General features: G+C 37.3%; 1 protein-coding gene across 1 annotated transcript; it reads right to left on the bottom strand.

Moving 5' to 3' along the window:
- Nucleotides 1–6,825: 6,825 nt before the first annotated feature.
- LOC568754 (C2 calcium-dependent domain-containing protein 4C) lies at nucleotides 6,826–12,213 on the bottom strand. The gene is made up of 2 exons (XM_005170776.6): nucleotides 12,117–12,213; nucleotides 6,826–9,972 (listed from the first exon to the last, which is right to left on the bottom strand). The coding sequence occupies exon 2, from the start codon at nucleotides 9,933–9,935 to the stop codon at nucleotides 8,670–8,672; it is 1,266 nt and encodes a 421-aa protein (XP_005170833.1). The 5' UTR covers nucleotides 9,936–9,972; nucleotides 12,117–12,213; the 3' UTR covers nucleotides 6,826–8,669.
- Between the last annotated feature and the right edge of the window lie 7,538 nt (nucleotides 12,214–19,751).

Consider the following 19,751-nt stretch of genomic DNA (forward strand, 5'->3'; position numbering starts at 1 on the left):
AATATGGACAAACAATGCTAAGTACATTTTTTTGAATTAAAGGTGATCTATTATGCATCTTTTTAAAAAGTGTAAAATAAATCTCTGATGTCCCTAGACTGTGTATGAAGTTTCAGCTCAAAACACCACACAAATAATGTTTACAACTCTTTGAAACTGACACTTTTAGGCTTTGATGCTAATTTGGTTACTGTCTCTTTAAATTCAAATGAGATTGTGCTCTTTTCAAAAGAGGGCGGAGCTACAAATGCCTGTGTGTCAGCATAGTGGCAGATTCAAATACAAGATTAACATCCTATGCTAATGAGGGAGAGATCATCACTGATGGGCGGGGCTTTTCCCCTCTCTGATGACACGTACAAAGGGAGAATGTCAATCGGAGTGTTTCTGCAGACTTTTTATTAGGTGCGATTATAAAAAAATTAATAAATACATTTTTATCATTAGATGCTGGTTATATTCACTGACTGTTGCCACACAACTGTGTTAACACCCCTTATAAAAGTGATTTTTGCATAATAGGTCCTCTTTAAATTTAAATGACTCCTTTTTTAACCCAACAGTTTGGTTTGTCCATATTTGAGCCAACGTTTGGTTAATATGTGGATGACCAGAAATATTTTTAAAATGAAATGCCATTAAAGTAAGTAACTGGGTAACACTTTACAATAAGGTTCATTAGTTAATGCATTTACTAACATGAACTAATCATGAACAACACATGTACAGCATTTATTAATCATAATTGAACATTTACTAATGCATTATTAACATCCAAGTCCATGCTTGTTAACATTAGTTAATGCACCATGAGTTAACATGAACTAACAATGAACTACTGTATTTACATTAACTAATGTTAACTAACATGAACAAATACAGTAGTAAATGTGTTGTTCATTGTTTGTTCATGTTAGTAAATGCATTAGTTAACATTAACTAATGAACCTTATTGTAAAGTGTGACCAGTAACTGCTTCCAATACTAGGTTGCGGTAGGACAGCCTGATATCACGAGGAAACGTAAGTATTTTACGTTTTGTCAGTTTAGTGGCTAATTAGTACGATTTTGTACGAGTTCAGTCGTACGAAAATGTACGATTTTAAAAAGGAGGCGTGGCACCTAACCCCACCCCTAACCCCAACCTTCATAAATAAATTAGATTGTATGAATTCATACGAATTAGCGACTTTAAAAAAAAGTTACGAATTGCCATGAGATTGCGTTGGGTAGGAAGGACATCCGCTATGTAAAACGCTGGAGTAGTTGGCGGTTCATTCCTCTGTGGTGTGTGGTTTGAAATGGAGACTAAGCAGAAGGAGAATGAATAAATTAACTAATTGCTTCTGCCTGTAAACCAGTGTATGATTTTAGAAACAACTTGAAGCTTCAAATCTAAACATAATCCTCAATGGTGCATGAGCAGCAGATCGTAGAAATACATACAAATGAGATGGACTTATTCAGCAAAACTAAAAGGAAATAAAATGTCATGAGTTTGTCTTGATGAAATGCACGTGACTGGGAATCTTGCATGAGAGTTGTCTCCATGCAGATTTTGGGATCATGTTGGCCATGGGATTTTAATGCATTGCACTGTTCCTAATGTGCTTTTATCTGTGTGAGATTCAGAAGAAAAGAATCTGTCTTATAAACTGGAGTTGTTGTTTATATTTTGGCTGAAATCACACCAAGCTTTTTTTTTTTTTTCCCACCCAAGACGTTTTCCACCATCCAAATAAACTCTACCAGTTAAAATCAAGTCCAACCTGACACTTTCTCACTGCAATCCTGTTTGGCACGTTAGAAATGGCCTAGCAGCCACAGTAGTAGTCCTTACCGAATTTCCCCACTGGTAAACACCACTAGCATTTCAATGGGAAAATCTAAAAACTCTGGTTGCATTTTGGTTCACTCTTCACTCCTGAGGATATGCAAATGATTCATCAAAAAACACACAGATGCGTTTCCTTGAACTCAAGCCAGAACTCAGACAATCTGTTTGACTTCTAACAGCGGTGCAATCCACTTAAGCACTGAAGAGAGCAGTAACCTGATTGAAGAGCTCTCAGGAATATTACCGGACACTCTTCAGGTCATACAGAGAGCTTTCCGTGTATGACGCACTACAGTGTCTTACACAAGCATCATTTTCAAGTCCAATTTGATCAGATTCACCTTTAATCAACAGCATTTATGTGTTCTGGAGGTGATAACTCCTCTCATTTTTACCAGATTTTTCACTGTAAGCTTTTCGTTTCAACACTAATGGAAAATTCCCAATGGTGAAAATGCAGAAGAAATGTAGCTGCAATTCCGAGATTGCTAAACAAGGTAATCAATGTAATTCTCTGTCATTAAAATAAATACAAATAGTGCAATAGTGTGGATCCAATACAGGGGATGATTGTGAGGAAAAGATGCGATCGTGAATCTTCTATGTTCAACACCACTAGACACAAAAACACTTTGCCATGCAACTGCCCCCATTGGTTAACGTCTACACACACACACATCTACCATAAACATGCCAAAACTCTGTGCACACATATTTAGTAGAAGAATAATCACCTGAACAGTTGGCTATATGGGGAAAAAAAAACATATTTCCTGTTTCCTTTTTTCTACTTTACTAAACGTTACCCACAATGCACCATAAACTGTTGCAAATCAACGATATACTATATTAAAGTGCACACATATGAAAAATACAATGTTCCCTAACCTGAGATTGAAGCTAAAACGGCACTAGCAGGCACCATTAATGTCCTTTAGAAACGTAAACACACGGACTGCAGCTCTGGTCAAACTTCTTTGCAAGCATTGTGTTTGTTAGCATAGCTTTTTGTGTTACACTATCTGGATTTTGGTTACTATCTCTTATAAAAAGAGTACTGTGGTGGTACCATGGTAAAGCTTTGATTACAAAGTAATTGCACTGAATGAATGCATTTTGTATTTCCATGGCACAAAGAATAACATCCCAGCAGGCACAGGACGCCAACTTGACATCAGATTGACGTTTTACCCCAACGTCATGGGACGTTGTATTTTGTTAAGGAATGAAAATTGGGTTGAAGTCAGAACCCAACGTCAGAGCTGACGTCAACGTCCAACCTAAATCCAACCAAATATCAACGTCTAATGATGTTACAGCTTACGTTGTGTGGATGTTACCACTATGACGTCTATCAGATGTTGGATTTTGGTTGCCATACCTGATGAATAAATGTATTTGAGGTCAATATGATGTTAGTTTAAGATGTTGGCTTGACGTTGGATTTTGGTCACTATCTAACAACCTAAAATCAACGTCATTTGACGGCATTATTGGACATCAAAATAATGTTGTATTTAGACGCTGGCATTTATAACCCAGCGTCAGGCTGACGTCAATGTCCAATGTCCAACAACTAAATATCAATGACTAACGATGTTACAGCTTGATGTTGTGTGGATGTTACCACTATCCATACCTGTCAACCCTCATGTTTTTCCCGGGATTCTCCCATATTTTACAGTTCTATCCCGCTATCAATCCATAAAGATTTTTTCCTATTTTTTCTCCCATATTTTTAATCTTTCTATGAAGGGTGGCAATAGTATGCAATCCATATCGCCTAACCACCCGGGGCCGCCCGTGGATTTTGTGCTTTCGTTTTATTTAGGCATGAAAACACCCCGAAATAAATATAAAAATGGAGGGATTCCCTTCCTTTCAATTACAGGCGCCAATGCCCCTCCTATGAAATCCTAAAAACAGTCATGTATCGGTGCATGTCTGTCAGACGCGCTCCATAGTGATGAATAGACACTGATTGCACACGCTATTTGAAGCGGAGCAAACGTCTGGGGTTTGGGTGTGTGTTTGAACAGACATATGCACATAATTAATAATAATAATAATAATATCTAAAGATGTCGATTTTGGTTAAAACTGTTTAATAATTTGCTAATTTATTTGCGGCTTTCTCTAATGTGTACTATTTATTCTATTCTGTAAAAAATAATAACAATAATAATATATATAAAACATTACTGAAAGTTTAACTGATATTTTACAATAAAACAGCTCCGGATGAACGTATTTAGTTATTTTAATATAATATTTAACAAAGTATATATATATATATATATATATATATATATATATATATATATATATATATATATATATATATATATATCCTTTTTTCCCACATACCAATGTTGACAGGAATGCCATGATTTTAGTTGCAATACCTGACTAATAATTGTCAGGAATATTTGATGTCAACACGACGTTGGATTTTATTTACTTTCCAACACAACCTAAAAATCAGCCAAATATCAATGACATTTGATGTTGTTATTGGACGTCAAAATAACATTATCCCTAGATGCTGGTGACTTAAATCTAACCTAATATTATGGCCTTATGACGTTGTGCTTCTGCAGGGATACAATATACGGATTGAAGTTTGAAAAACTTTGACTATGTGATGAAAAATGGCATGACACAGCTTCAAAGAATATTATGGTTTTGACATAATACTTCTTAAAAAGCATGGTATTGCCACAGTACCTGGTATTATAATGATACATCACCCGAATATGTTTAACCCTCATGTGTTGTCCTGTCAAAACAATTTATGCATCTTTACATAATATATACATGAATGTATATTGGAAATCTTATTTATTCAGCTTTCAGGTGATGTATAAATCGAAATTAAATAGCATGTTTGTGGTCCTGCGTCTAGGTCCATGTCTATATATACAGTTGAAGTCAGAATTATTAGTCCCCTTTTGATTTTTTTTATCTTTTGTTAATATTTCCCAAATGATGCTTAACAGAGCAAGGAAATTTTCACAGTATGTCTGATAATATTTTTTCTTCTTGAGAAAGTCTTATTTGTTTTATTTCGGCTAGAATAAAAGCAGTTTTGAATTTTTTAAAAATTAATTTTGGGACAAAATTATTAGCCCCTTTAAGCCATTTTTTCGATATTCTACAGAACAAACCATCATTATACAATAACTTGCCTAATTACCCTAACCTAACTAGATCACCTTATTAACCTAGTTAAGTCTTTAAATGTCTCTTTAAGCTGTTTAGAAGTGTCTTGAAAAATATCAAGAAAAATATTATTTACTGTCATCATGACAAAGATGAAATAAATCAGTTATTAGAAATAGGTTTCTAAAACTATTATGCTTAGAAAAAAAATGCTTATGAAAAAAAATATACAGGGGCGCTAATAGGTCAAGGGGGCTAATAATTCTGACTTCAACTGTATATATATATATATATATATATATATATATATATATATATATATATATATATATATATATATATAGTTTATTTTTTGGCACGGTTATGTTTAAACTATTTCTTTCCAACTTTTTCCTCCAGAGTTTTATCAAATGCATAATGAGTAATTTCAGATGCTGCTACAAAGAAGCAGATTTAGGACAGCGTTCTATTTACAGAAATCACAATGCCATGACATTCATCATGATGATGTCATTTGTTCTGCCCAATCACAAGTCATGCCCCTTTCTAAAGTTCTGTGTCACTCAAAATGAGCAGCTTGTCACTCAGTAAGGCTGAAGGGTGTTTTCTACGGCACATATTCAGAAAGAAACACAGCAGAAGTCCATCAGTTTTACAGTGAGATCTAGAGAAAAAATGTCACAGTCTTGAACTCTAGAGAGTGGAATTAAAGAGGCATTAGGTGAAACACTGGTATCGTATCAAAGCAAGGGAGGGGGGTGTATATATATATATGTGTCACATTTAAGGCTTAAACAGCTTCATGCATTTGCGTCTAGCCTAAAGTGACTTCAAAGCATCAGTCTACGAGAATGCGCTGTTGCAATCGAGATACAACATGTTTTTTATCTATTGATGTCTCCATCAGTGAGACCCAGCAGGGTCTGGAATCAAGAAGACGTTGCATCTCAACACAAACACAAATCCTGGAGCATGCACAAAGCATGCCTGTACACTTGTGAGCTTTAAAAACAGAAGATCTGACACACACAACACTCTCACTGCTGGTAAACAAACAAGGAAGGTGCACACAGTTAGCGAAGAGTCCTGCAACTAAGTGGGACCCAATTTTTTTGGGCCCGTTTCCACTGAGTGGTACAATACAGTATGGTACTGTCAAAAGGTCCTCAGGAATCATATCGTAGCACCTTTTGGGTACCCTTATGTCACTAGCTTGTACACAAGCCAGGAGAATGAAAACAAAGGAACTACTATTATTAAATACACAGCCGAGACATTACACCGTAATAATATATACATATAATAACAAGCCATGGTTGACCCAAGCTCAAACAAGCCTTGTCGTCATCTTAATGAACAGCCACAAAGCCAAGAAGAAGAGCAGAATCTACCAGGCCCGGATTGGCTAATCGGGAGAACCAGGAGAATTCCCGGTGGGCCGGTCCATTTTTTGGCCACGAGGGCCGGTGTCCCTAGCTGCTTGCACTCTCAGCAGTTGCACTTTTTTTTATTTATTTGATCATAGCCTCAGTCTTTTTATTCATTATTTGCCGCAGCTCCGCTCTTTTTATGTTTTTTTCTTGCAGCCCCGTAAACAAAAAGCAGCCTGCAAATTATTACTGATCTAACTATCATCATTCGACTCTAAACAGCAGCACCTTAGTGAATGTAAGAATTCGAATAATTAATATTGATTAATAATACACCTGCTCAATGAAAATCAGATGATTCACTACATTAATAAATCTGACATAACTTGATCAGAAATCTAAAAAGGAGAGAAAAAGATTAAGCCATCAATAACAGTCTTGCAGGTCATAGCATTTAGCAGCTGTTTTCTTGAAAAATAACGTGACAGTGTCCTTAGAAACTGAATTGGAAATGACCTTATTTTAATAGTCAGTCGTGAACTGAGATGGGCCGGTCCAAGGCTTGAAACTCCAGGGCTGGAAAGGAGTCCCACTCCGGCCCTGGAATCTACCCTGTGCCCTGCAGTTGTTTACAAGGCCGTCTTAAGTGCAAACGGTTTCATTTTTGCTTTGTCTATAGTCTAAATAACGAACTTCATTAATCTGATGATAATAACGTGCGCATGATTATTGAAATGCTTCTGAGACCCAATCTTTTTAGAAATGTAGAAATGAAGGAGAATCTGGAAAAAAAACAAAGGAGTAAATGATTCCTTCAGCAACCTAAACATGAACAAACTGCCATGTTTATCTATTATCATCGCCTTTTAGACAATTATGAACTCGAAATGATGGAATGACTCTCTAACAGAGGTTACATGTGCTGCTGAAAATTAAAGATAAAGATGAGAGGTTTGCACTGACTGTGAGCTACATGTTGTGTGTTGTTTTTTAACCCAAATAAGCACTGAGCCTATGCTGTGTGCAGTTTTTCTGAAATTAGTAACATATCGGTGACTGTAAGGGCTTGCACGTGTTCACATATAATAATTTATTTATATATTTTATATAATTGCAGACATTACAGTAGGCTACTTCCCACTATCATTGATCTGCAGTTAGAATCAAATCCTGTTTATTGACCTTATTCTAAAATGCGGAAGTGCGCCTGTTTTCGCGATTGTTTTAGAACTTCCGTTTCAGTCGCCTATGGGAGAAATGACAAGGAATAATAAACGGCAAAAAACGGTCAAACTACTTGCTCTACAAACAAATGTTTGCATGACTATAAAGACCAAGTAAGATAATATAACAAGGAAATATCAGTTTGCAACATCAGACAGCGAAACGAGCAGTTTTTAATGTCTAAAAATGAATGGAAGTGAATGAGACCGGAAGTCTCGTGCCAAAAAGATTCAAATGGCAGCGCCCGCTCGTCTGCAGAGAATAAGGTCAATATAAATGTTGGTAATGAACCTTTATACTCAAGTGTTTACATGTATAAAGCATCTGTTTTGAGACAAGTGCTTCTTATATGATATGTGAACGACCCGTACAGCTTTACTGTAGACATTTCCCCAGGAGAGAATGACGTCGACTGAAAGTTTCTGTCGTAAACCATGCCCACCAAGAGTACCCTTTTGGTAGTGAAAATGCAAGCCTGATAAAAGTGACCTGTACCGACCCGTACCGTATCGTACCACTCAGTAGAAATAAGCCATTTGAGCATCCAAGTTAAGGCCTTGCCTGTTAAGGCCAGTTCACACTGCAAAGATAAAGGCCAACAAACACCAAAAAAAAAACAAGTTTGCAATTCAATTTAGAATGATGTGATAAAATTACTTTCATGTTTACAATGCCACAACAAGTGCTACGCACAATAATTGAACACTTAATTAAGTGATCCTTCTCAGGACTAAAAGACTGCAAAATGCTTTTCCTACTTTTGATATTTAGACTAGAAACAAGAAAAAGAAGAAAGAAATGCTTTTTTTAAACAATCTGCTCCCTGGTCAAATTAAGTCCAAATTTTTTGCCATTTGTTGGAAAATCATATTACACTGATGTCCCCCGAGCCATCAAACGGCAATTAAAAATCTTCAGTCAGGTGACAACAAATTCTGAAGAATGCCAACAGGGGTAACACAGATCCAACAAACTCCAACAGACTTGGTTGGCGATCATCTGTGTGGTGTGAATTGGCATCCAGTTGAAGACTGCATTGATTTATTTGTGGCCACGTGGTTTAAAAAAGCGGACTTCTAGATCCCAGAAAGAAGCTCTTTCAGGGGTACCTCCCTCTCCCCCAAAAGGTTGTCTCTCTTCAAGCTGGTGCCCTTGTTGACAACCTTCATCTTGATGGCAAGGTTTTTCACCTGTGCAACAGGCAGGGAGTCAAAGTAGAAGTCCTCATTGAAAACCGGATTGCGGCTGTTCTTGATAATGGTGCTTCTCTGTTTCTGGAGCTTTCCCGGGTTCAGGTACAGAGACACGCAACAATTTATGCTCTTAGCATCACACTGCTTGTCATAGAGATCCTCGGCCGCCAAAACACGAATGTGAAGCCTCGCGGCGTCAATATCGTAGTCCGTGCAGATGCGTAGAGTTCCTCCCTTGTGGAGGTTGACGGTGTGTTGTGTGAATCTGTCCATGTTGCCTCCATATTTCCGTCCTCTGAAAGCAGGAGATGGAGGGCAACGGAAGCGCCTCTGAATATTGGGACTGGTCTCCACAGAGCTACACTCATCCGTGGAGAGCGAACTGTGGCGTGCAAAGGAGCGCTTGGCGCGGGACACTTTGGCTTGGGTTTCGTGGGTGAACATCTTAAGGAGGGATGCAGAACGGGATAGCAAAGGGGAGTTGAACGGGGAGGATTCAGCCGAGGAGCAAGTGTCGCTTTCTCCGCCGCTGAAGTAGCGGTAGGGATTGGAGTGGGAAGTGTTACAGTCACTGGGGTTTAAGTGGTTTCCTTGTGACTTGCGTTGGGTGTTGGGCGAGGTGAGCGGACTTGTTGGGTCACTGTGAAAGAGGGACTCTTTACGCCTCGTGTGAGGACTTTCCATCAGTGTGGCGAAACCGTAGGAGGTTTGCGCTTTGGGGACATAAGGAAGAGACATGGCTGTTTGAGACTGCGGGTCTGCATTTGTGGTGAGGTTGCCTGCATCCCCAACAACCAAGTCATCTGCGCTCTCTATCTGGATGATGTGGCGGTTTGCAGCTTTGAGCAAGTTTTTGGTGTCTCCAGCCAGCTTGTTAATGAGGCGTGGGCTGCGCGGACTGCCTTGCGGCGTCTTGCAGCATATGGTCTGCTCAGAAGTCGAGGAGTGAAGCCCATTTTTTGGCTTCATCTCCGGTGTTTCCTCCTCTGGAGGACAGCACACCAACTTGGGTGGAATAAAGAAGTCGGGAATCTTATCAGGGGTGAGGACGTTGCTGTAGGTAGGGGCTTTGCTCTGTTTGTCTGCAGAGTCTCCCTGCCGGAGAACGTTTCCCTCCACTGAACCGCGGATCTTTTCCAGCAGCCACATCTCTCAGAGAGGTCTGGGAGAGACGTGCAATCGCACCCTGTGTACACAGAGAGTGAGAGACGGAGAATCATCAACCCACACTGACACCTGCGATTCAACAATGCAAACGCAAACTGAAATGAGTCCACCTCCTCACTGCTTTGGGTACACTGTCACCCAGTGGATCCTTCAGAGATTCTGACACTATGTTAACACATTGCTTAGAGTAGAAAGCGATTGTTAAAGCTGACACCTGCCTCCTTCCACATTATCAACTTGTGGAGATGCTGCTCAACCCACTAGACTTATTTACATAATACATGCAACGTATACATATGGCTTCAAAAAGCCAGCCAGCACAATGTGCGCATATATTAAACAATTACAGGTACACTATAACTGAAAATGAAGCTTTTTTCCCTGTACTAATTAGTGATGTTACGTAAATCAAGTTGATTTATACACATTAAACATATTTCTGAGTTAGTTAGTAGTGGATTAGATGTTACAGTAGATGAAATATATTTGCCTTACCTTAATATTCATACTATTAAAGTGTAGCTATAAAGATGACGTTTGCATTTGGTCATTTAGCAGACGCTTTCAACCAAAGCGACTAACAATCGAGAAGAAACACACAACATGAGAAATAAATGAGCTGATGGAATCTTTATTTTTATAATAAAGCTGAGGGAGACGCAGAAATCGACCTGAATACAGTGCTCAGCATATATAAGTACACTCCTCACTATCTTTTAAATTCATATTTTTAATAGGAAGCTATGCAATATTATATTTGTGCATATACATTAGATTAGTCAGTACTGAAGCCAAATCTGGAGCTCATCTAACAAAATAAATTCGATAATGGTCCAAAAACTATAGCACACCCAAATTTATGTTAAAGAAAAATATTAAATACAATTTTAAAAAAGGGAAAAATCAAAAGAAGCAAAAATGTAAAAACATTTGTTGAATTTTTTAGATTGTAATTTATTTTTGCTTGAATTTAATTGTATTATCTTTCAATTTCTAAATATGTTTGATGACTAAAATATTATTTTAATAAATATATCTGTTTAATGAATCTGTTTTGTTTAAATGCACCAAATTACATTGCATATATTCATTGAGAAATGATAAAAATATTCATTTTAAATAAGGTGTTCTCAGTTATGCTGGGCACTGTATATCTGATTTGTATACTTCAAGTATTTGATTTTCAACATATTAAATATTTTATATTGTCTCTATACTTATTAATACTCCATAATAATAAACACTTGTTGGTCTCTAAATGTAAAAAAAAATATCTAAACCTTAAAATATTAACTGGTATATGTAATGAAGTCCGCTAATGTAGTCCTATAAAACATTCAATATAAAATCATCAAAAAGATTATTTAATTCTTTATTTTTCTCTTTTAAAAGTTAAAAACTGATAAAAACTTATTTGCTAGGCAAATAAAAACATGTTATATGTTGTTATTTCTCCATATATTTGATGCACAGTGCTTCCCCCACTAAAGGAGTCCTCCGCTCAGCAGCTGCAGGTCAGTGTTTAGAGACCGCAGCACACTGTGATATGAAATATATATTGCGCAGCAAAAGCACAACAGTGAGATGAAGCTGCAAAAGGGGGAACTTTATGATCATAACTAAATCATATTGATTACATACATCAGTCCTGTCGTCTTTTTACAGACATCTGCATTGTCTGATATACTAAAGACTTTTACGCGTGATTGTGGTGATTGACTGCTCAAAAATATAGCCTACCATGGCAACAAGTGTCTCTAAAAATACTTACAAAATCAATAATAACAATTAAATATTGGATAGAGCAAGTTAAAAAACCTTTAATAGCACCAAACACTTTATAAATAATTCATAATAATAATTACTTTTTTTAAATTAGAGGACATTTTTAAACAAAATGCTAATTACTTGTTTAATCAGAGTAGCTCCGTTGTGCCTTGAATAAGCGCTTAATGAGCGTATTTACTGTATTATTTAAAGAACAGATCCTGTCAACACCTGTTACAGTAAAACTACCGCGCGTCATCTCCACATTCCGCAACACATTTCTGTCTGCGCGCCTCCGTTTTGAGAAACATAACTTGTACTGATATACAATGCGTATTTCAACTTTCCCAAAGCTGCGCCTGTATTAAAAACCTGTTGAATATCAGTTGAACTTACGTGGTTTGCGGTCCTGATGGTACAGTAGTAAACGTCTTTCTTTCAGTCCATATGTTCTCTTTCGGGTTTCCAGTACTCCAGGACAGAACTGTCTGATAGCACCGCGCGTCTACTCGCGGCTTTAATAGCGCACCGACCCCCGTGCGCGCGCATATCAGACAATGTGTGTGCGCGCACGGTAACGCGCACCACTTCGTTTGCGGTGCAATACTAGAGTGCTACCATGAACAAATGAGCTGCAAAAAAATAAATAAATAAATGTTTTCTGTCAGAAACTACATGTAGAGTTCACAAACAATGAAAAGGAATGCAACTAAGCAAAATAATAAAAAACTGATTATTTGATAAATTAAATTGTTAAAAAGCAGCAATATCAATAGGAGTGGAACAGATTGATTATATTACATCGTGAGTATCTTTCTCAGTTTAGCATATGCAAAAAGTTTAAATCTATTGGCTAAGACTACGTATTGAAATTGCATGTGATGTATTTGTGCGTATTATTACTAATATAAAACTAATATCATGACTATGCATAAAGAAAACAGCACTGAATCAGGGTCAGTATTTATTTATTTATATAATAAAGAGCAAAATTTACATTGTTTTATCTTCATAAGGTAACTTTTATAATTATGTTCTATTTAAAATCCTAATATTTATCCATTGACTTATACTTTATCAGAATACTGAACAACAATAACAAACTGTTACAATCGTTTGAGAGTTTGTTAGTTCAGCGCTGCAATAATATGACAAAAACATGTTTATTATTCTCTTATAGTCTATTATTGCTCTTGATAAATGATGATATAATCTTTCTGCAGAGACAAAACCCTAATTCATGACATCAGTCTGGAACATAGGTCAGGCAAAATCTCTCACAAACACTGAAGCCACATGAAAAAAAATCTCATTCATTTTTTTCAGCACTTTGTTGATTAAAGAATTTGGTCCTACTTTATATTAAGTGGCCTTAATTGCTATTTACGTACATAAAAATATAAATACAATGTACTTACTGTGTTCACAATGTATTGCAGAACACTTCTGGGTGCTCTTGCGGTGGGATCTGAGAAAGGTTAGAGACAGGCTTGATGGTATGGGTAGGTTTAAGAGTGAGTTAAAGTGTAAGGGATGGTCAACAGTGTAATTATTAATGTACTTATATTAATTACAGATGTAATTATATGCAGGTATTTAATCAATCAAAAGTGCAATGTAAAAAACATGTATTTACACAGTAAGTACATTTAAACAAATGATTAATTTCAGTGTCAGTACATATTAGTTAAGGCCACTTAATATAAAGTGAGACCAAGAATTTGTTACACTTTTTTTTTTGTTGTTGTTTTGTTTTCAATATGATGTTGTATTACCAGTGGTGTAAATTATAAATACTCAAACTACTGTGATTGAGTAGTTTTTCTTTAAGGAATTGAAATTTACAAATTAGTTTTAAAAATGTGTACTTTTACTCCAATACTTTCCTTCAACCTGCAGTCACTACTTTACTTTTGTCTCGTCTATGGGGATCAGAAAAATCAGTCCTGTGATTCCTGTCCAATCAAATCACACATAGAAGGTAAAATCACATCATAAAGAACTACCCCAATACATGGATGATTTATAAATGCAACAAACTGTTTAGAAGCATTAAAAGTGTCCAAGAAGATGTGCAAAATCTTCACAAGCAATGACCCAGAGACTGTTTAGATGCATTTCAATGATGTGAAGATGACGGATGTTTACTGCATGATGATTAAAATGGCCTTGAACACAGCAGGCACAAGACGTCAACATGACATCAAATTAACATTATACCCCAATGTCATGGGACGCTGCATTTTGTTTGGAAATGAAAATTGTTTTTACATCGGAACCAAATGTCAGAGCTAACATCAACGTCCAACCTAAAATCAACCAAATATCAACATCTAATGGATTGTTAGATCGACATGATAGTTGATCTAATGATGTTACAGCTTGACGTTGTGTGGATGTTACCACTATGACGTCTATGAGATGTTGGATTTTGGTTGCCATACCTGACGAATAAATGTCAGTATTTGACGTCAATATGATGTTGGTTTAAAATGTTGGCTCGACTTTAAATTTCGTCACTTTCTAACAATCTAAAATCAACCAAATATCGAAGTCATTTGACCTTGTTATTGGACATTAAAATAATGTTGTCCTTATGTAACGGTTAGAACTCGATTTTCTCTGCGTTGTGTGTAGTAGAGATGAGATTTGACACCCAATCACGCCTCAAACAGATCACTTTATTCTGGCAAACACAATGAAAACACAGTGATCAGTCCCAGACAGTCCAACATGTCGTCCACGACCTCTCCCTTAGCTGGCGCGAATAATAATCCAGTGAACACAACACATGAGTTGGGAAAAACAGTAAATATTAAATAATGTACCTGGCAAACACAATGAAAACACAGTGATCAGTCCCAGACAGTCCAACATATCGTCCTGCAATGACGGGTTCATACCAGTAATCATAAAATCACAAAGAAAAGATACATTGTGAATAATCAAAACAAAAAGATCAACAAAAATATACACTTTACAGGAGCACTCACTCACCACGACCACTCCCTTAGCTTGCGCGAATAATGACTCGTCCGGAACCAGTTAACAACATGCCACCAGCCAATGAACAGAGACGAGGGTCATTTAGAATTAAAGGGCCATGTACATAAAAGAAAAGCAAGTGGAAGCACTTTTATAACCTGTTACACTTAGATGCAGGATATACTTGAATTTTGGTCACCTGACATCACAACCTAAATCTAACCTAATATTAATGTTTTATGACATTGTGGGGCTGCTGAGCAATAACTAAATGCACTACAGAATGTTACGTTTACACACAAACACAAATAACATGCAAACGCATCAGCTTTTTAAAGTGTAATACTACTCGAGTACTTTTGATGGGTCTACTTTTTACACATACTTTAAGTAATATTTACAACAGATACTTTTACTCTACTTGCGCTACATTTTTTGGGTAATTAACAGTACTTTTAATTGAGTATGATTTGTCAGTACTCCATCCACCACTGCGTATTATCTACTGAAACGAAATAGAGTAGGGTCTGGGTTTTATTTTTGTGCTTCTTCATTTTTCACTTGCAGGAAACAAACTAACAGGGCGTGGCTAAGCATACTCCGCCCAAGCATTCAGACTGACATCATCAGAAAAGAATTGGAATTCCAGAGCAGAAGCAAATGGTCAGTTTTGATTGAACACTATTAAAAACAACCTTATTCTGATGATTAACTTGCATTGATGAACAGTTCACCTTAAAACTAACATGTGCACAAGCAAAACAAACACTGTAAATGTTGATTTCAAGAGGAATTTAAGCAGACCTACTCAACCAACTAAGGAGGTAATGAAACCCTTCTGATTGGCTACTGTATTATATAAGCTCAACAGAAGCATGTGATTGGTTACAAAGCTGGCAAAGCTACAAAAATATGAAAATATAATGACACATGATGACTCTTCCCAGCAGGCATGGTCAATATGATATCAGATTGTTATTGTACCCCAAAGAAGTGAGGACGTTACATTTTGTTTGGAAATGAAAATTGAGTTGACATCAGAACCTAACGTCACACCCTCATTAATGTCCAGCATCGGAGAGACGTTGCATTTCGGATACGTTTCAACTGAACTTAAAACAACACAGGCTCATTCTGAAAACGTAGTCGTTCCTGGAGACCGCAAATTATGTAGCTGGAGGTACGTATGGCTGCTTTTCATTTTTTAAATCGAACGCTATGGGGTGGTATGAAGCTGTTCCTTTCGGCGCTTACGGGCTGACCGCTTATCTCCGTGTGGAGGGCTTTCCCACCGCAACCAGTTTGTCCGGTTAGCTCGTCGTGTATGTCGGCGGACTTGAGCCACAGAGAGGAGCTGACTACGACGACGATGACCGGGATAGAGTCCGGGAAGAGCGGTTCCAGAAATCAGGTAAGACAAAAACAGAATCCAAAAAATAAAATGAACGAGTGAATAACAGGGAGAGAATGTGGTAAAATCAGAAAACGTGGTAAAAATCAAATGAGGGCTTTTCTTTTTCTTAGCAGTTTTTGTAAACCGGTCGGTTGGGTTTAGGGTAGTAAGCAAGCGGGAGGGTCAATCGGTAAAATTGGTTGGGTTCAGGGAAGGAGGGTAGGTTGGTCGATTGGCCGGGCGCCCAGTCAATTATTCAGTCGATCCACATCGGTCTTTGGTGGGTTTATGCGAAAACAGCGCGGGTGCGAACAGCACTTGCGAGAGACATTTGCGATGCGAAAAAGCAGACACAGTGGCCTCAAAAACTGCAAAAATACGTATCTTCCAGGATGTATTTCACGGTCTCCAGAAACATTTACGGGACTGCGTTTTCAGAATGAGCCTGGGTTGACTTAAAAACAACCAAATATTAACGTCTAATGAAGTTAGGATTTTACCACTATGACGTCTTTGATGATTTTGCCATACCTTACGAATAAATGTCAGAATTTAACATCAATATGACGTTGGATTTTGGTCACTTTCCAACACAAGCAAAAATCAACCAAATATCAACGTGATTTCATGTAATTATTGGGGTATATGCCAAAGCATGCTAATAGGACTTTTAATTTGCCAGGAACCTGGGCTAATCGTTTCCAGCTAATTGTATGACAATGCAAAATTGGATCGTTTAAGGTCCGTTTTCTTTAAAAGTCAGCGATCTCCACTGGCTGAGTGATATCGGAAATAAAGTGGGTCTCAGATTGTACAAGAAGCACCACATTAAATTACATTTCCCCCGCGATGTCTTTATAATATGAGCATTTATTTTACCCCAGTATATTCAATAGAGCTTCGGCGCTAGCCTGCCAATTCTGACGGGCGCGTGCGAGTAAACGGATTTTTGTTTAACTAATTGCATTTGAATTACATTACAACATCGATGCTGTAAAAGGAACTGTATTAAATAGAAAAAAACCTCACAATAACAGGTCACTGGAAGTGTATCAGTATGGAAAACACACTAGCTCGGTGTATACCTCATTATTGGACATCAAAACAGCATTGTCCTTAGACACTGGTGGTCTAAATCTAACCTAATATTAATGTCTTATGATGCTGTGTGTCTGCGGGGTCATTTTCTGTACATCAATTTGATAGCGACAGCCTCACTATTTCAATTGATTGCAGGGTGTATATTTATTTGAAAATATTTTTATGGGGCATTTGGCCAACATTAATTTACTACTCTACACAATGAGTATTTATTTTAGTAAAGCATACTAATTAACGAACTTAGTCCACTAATCAAAAACAGAGAGTTAGCTGAGGCAGAAAACTGGCTTTTCTCCGTCAGGAAAATCATCATACATCTATAATGCAAGCGGGTTCAACACGCCTTACCAATTAAACTCTTTGTATGCGTGTTATTCACAACTAGCTGGCTAGTGTGTGTATGTGTGTGTGTGTGTGTAAGAGAGACGTTTTGAATGAAATAGTGCTCTAAGATGATGTATAATTGTGTTTGATTTGCCGCTGTTCTCTGATCTGCCGTCTGTTTCCCTGGAAACTTGGAGGGAGGACTGTGAAAACGCACACCCGTATTGTGCGCGCAAAAACTTTTCCAAAAGTCACCTAATTGGAGCAGAAGTACACCTTTCTTATGTGTCGAGTGCAGATTTGAATGCAGCTGTAAAAATTTCAGGTGCGTGCATGAAGAAGTATTGGAAGAAAAAGAGCATGCTGATATTTAAAAATAGAGTATGCATCATTCGTTGACACTCTGACAATGCTCTGATAATGCCAACATGTTACAAACAAACAAGTCACATTTAGTTAATATGCATTTTGAGCAACCTTTTACCAAAAGGGTTATGTTGATTTTAGGATTATAAGAAGTTACAAGAAGCAAAACAGAAGTTTTTTAGAAGCTGGTATTAGTGAACAGCCTACATTTGTGGTCAACATTTGATCATTCAATTTTTTTTCATGTTTTAGAAAAGCACTTTTGATTCCAGACAAGCATGTTTTTCAAAATATAGTAAAACAGGGCTATTGTCAATAATATTACGATTATACAAATACAACAAGCCAAATACAACACACACAGGGCTCAACCTGTGCAGTGCACATGCCCTTTTTAGTCTTGGATAGAAAGTGCCAAAAAGATCAAAACTGCCCACACGACGCGACACACCCTCGGTCCCCCCCTTCAGTAGGCGCGCGACAACACCGCTCTTGAGTCTCTGCACGGGCCTGCAACAAGCTAGTAAAATAATAATTCTTGTGATCCAAATCAGAATTTTGTGCACAATTACTCCAGTTTTCAGTCAGGATCCTTCAGAATTCCTTCAAAAATGCCGATAATAAATTAAATACTAAATAAAATAATTAATTAATAGACGACATGGTGGCTCAATGGTAGCCTCACAGCAAGAATGTTGCTGTTTCAAGTTCCGGCTGGGTTAGTTGACATTTCTGTGTGGATTTGGTATGTTCTCCCCATGTTGGCGTGAGTTGCAGTATGAGTGTGTATGGGTGTTTCCCAGTATTGGGTTGCAGCTGAAAGGGCAGCTGTGTAAAACACACTGGAATAGTTGGCAGCTCATTTCCCTGTGGCGACCCCTGATGAGTAAAGGGACTAAGCCAAAGAAAAATGAATGAATAAATTAACTAAAAGATAAATAAGCTGTGTTGATACTATATAAAGTCTTAAACTTAAATATCTTTTTTTTTAAATAAATACATTATAAATACCTGTTTAACTTTTCTGAAAATTGCAATACTATCACTCGTACATTGTAATATCTCTTAAGTCTTAATATTAGGGGCGAGGCAGTGGCGCAGTAGGTAGTGCTGTCGCCTCACAGCAAGAAGGTGGCTGGTTCGATCCTCGGCTCAGTTGCTGGTTCGATCCTCGGCTCAGTTGGCGTTTCTGTGTGGAGTTTGCATGTTTTCCCTGCCTTCGCGTGGGTTTCCTCTGGGTGCTCCGGTTTCCCCCACAGTCCAAAGACATGCGGTACAGGTGAATTGGGTAGGCTAAATTGTTCGTAGTGTATAAGTGTGTGTGAATGTGTGTGTGGATGTTTCCCAGAGATGGGTTGGAAGGGCATCCGCTGCGTAAAAACTTGCTGGATAAGTTGGCGGTTCATTCCACTGTGGCGACCCTTGAATAATAAAAGGGACTAAGCTGATAAGAAAATTAATGAATGAATGAGTTTTAATATTAAAAATCTTTTTTTTAAATAATGATATTAAAAATACCTGTTTTACTTTTTGTTAAACAAGAAATCATTAAAATTGATAAAAAATTACAATTATGACATTTTAATGCTACTTGATATTTAAATTTTTCATAAATGAACCTCTTTTGAAATCATTCATTCACTCATTTTCTTTTCGGTTTAGTCCCTTTATTAATCAGGGGTTGCCATTGCAGAATGAACCGCCAACTTATCCAGCACATGTTCAAACATGAACAGTATTCATGTTTTTAAAAAGCGCGTTAAGATGCATCTTTTTAAAATTGCGTATGAATACACAAGCTTTTAAGGTGTATGCATTTTATCTATATTGTTGTAGGTATAGGTGTGTATACAGGTAGAGAC

This window comes from Danio rerio, chromosome 2 (genome assembly GCF_049306965.1).
Source record: "Danio rerio strain Tuebingen ecotype United States chromosome 2, GRCz12tu, whole genome shotgun sequence".
Taxonomy (NCBI): domain Eukaryota; kingdom Metazoa; phylum Chordata; class Actinopteri; order Cypriniformes; family Danionidae; genus Danio; species Danio rerio.

Excerpts from the sequence above, each read along its gene's own strand:
- LOC568754 (XM_005170776.6), bottom strand. The coding sequence starts at position 9,935 with ATGTGGCTGCTGGAAAAGATCCGCGGTTCAGTGGAGGGAAACGTTCTC.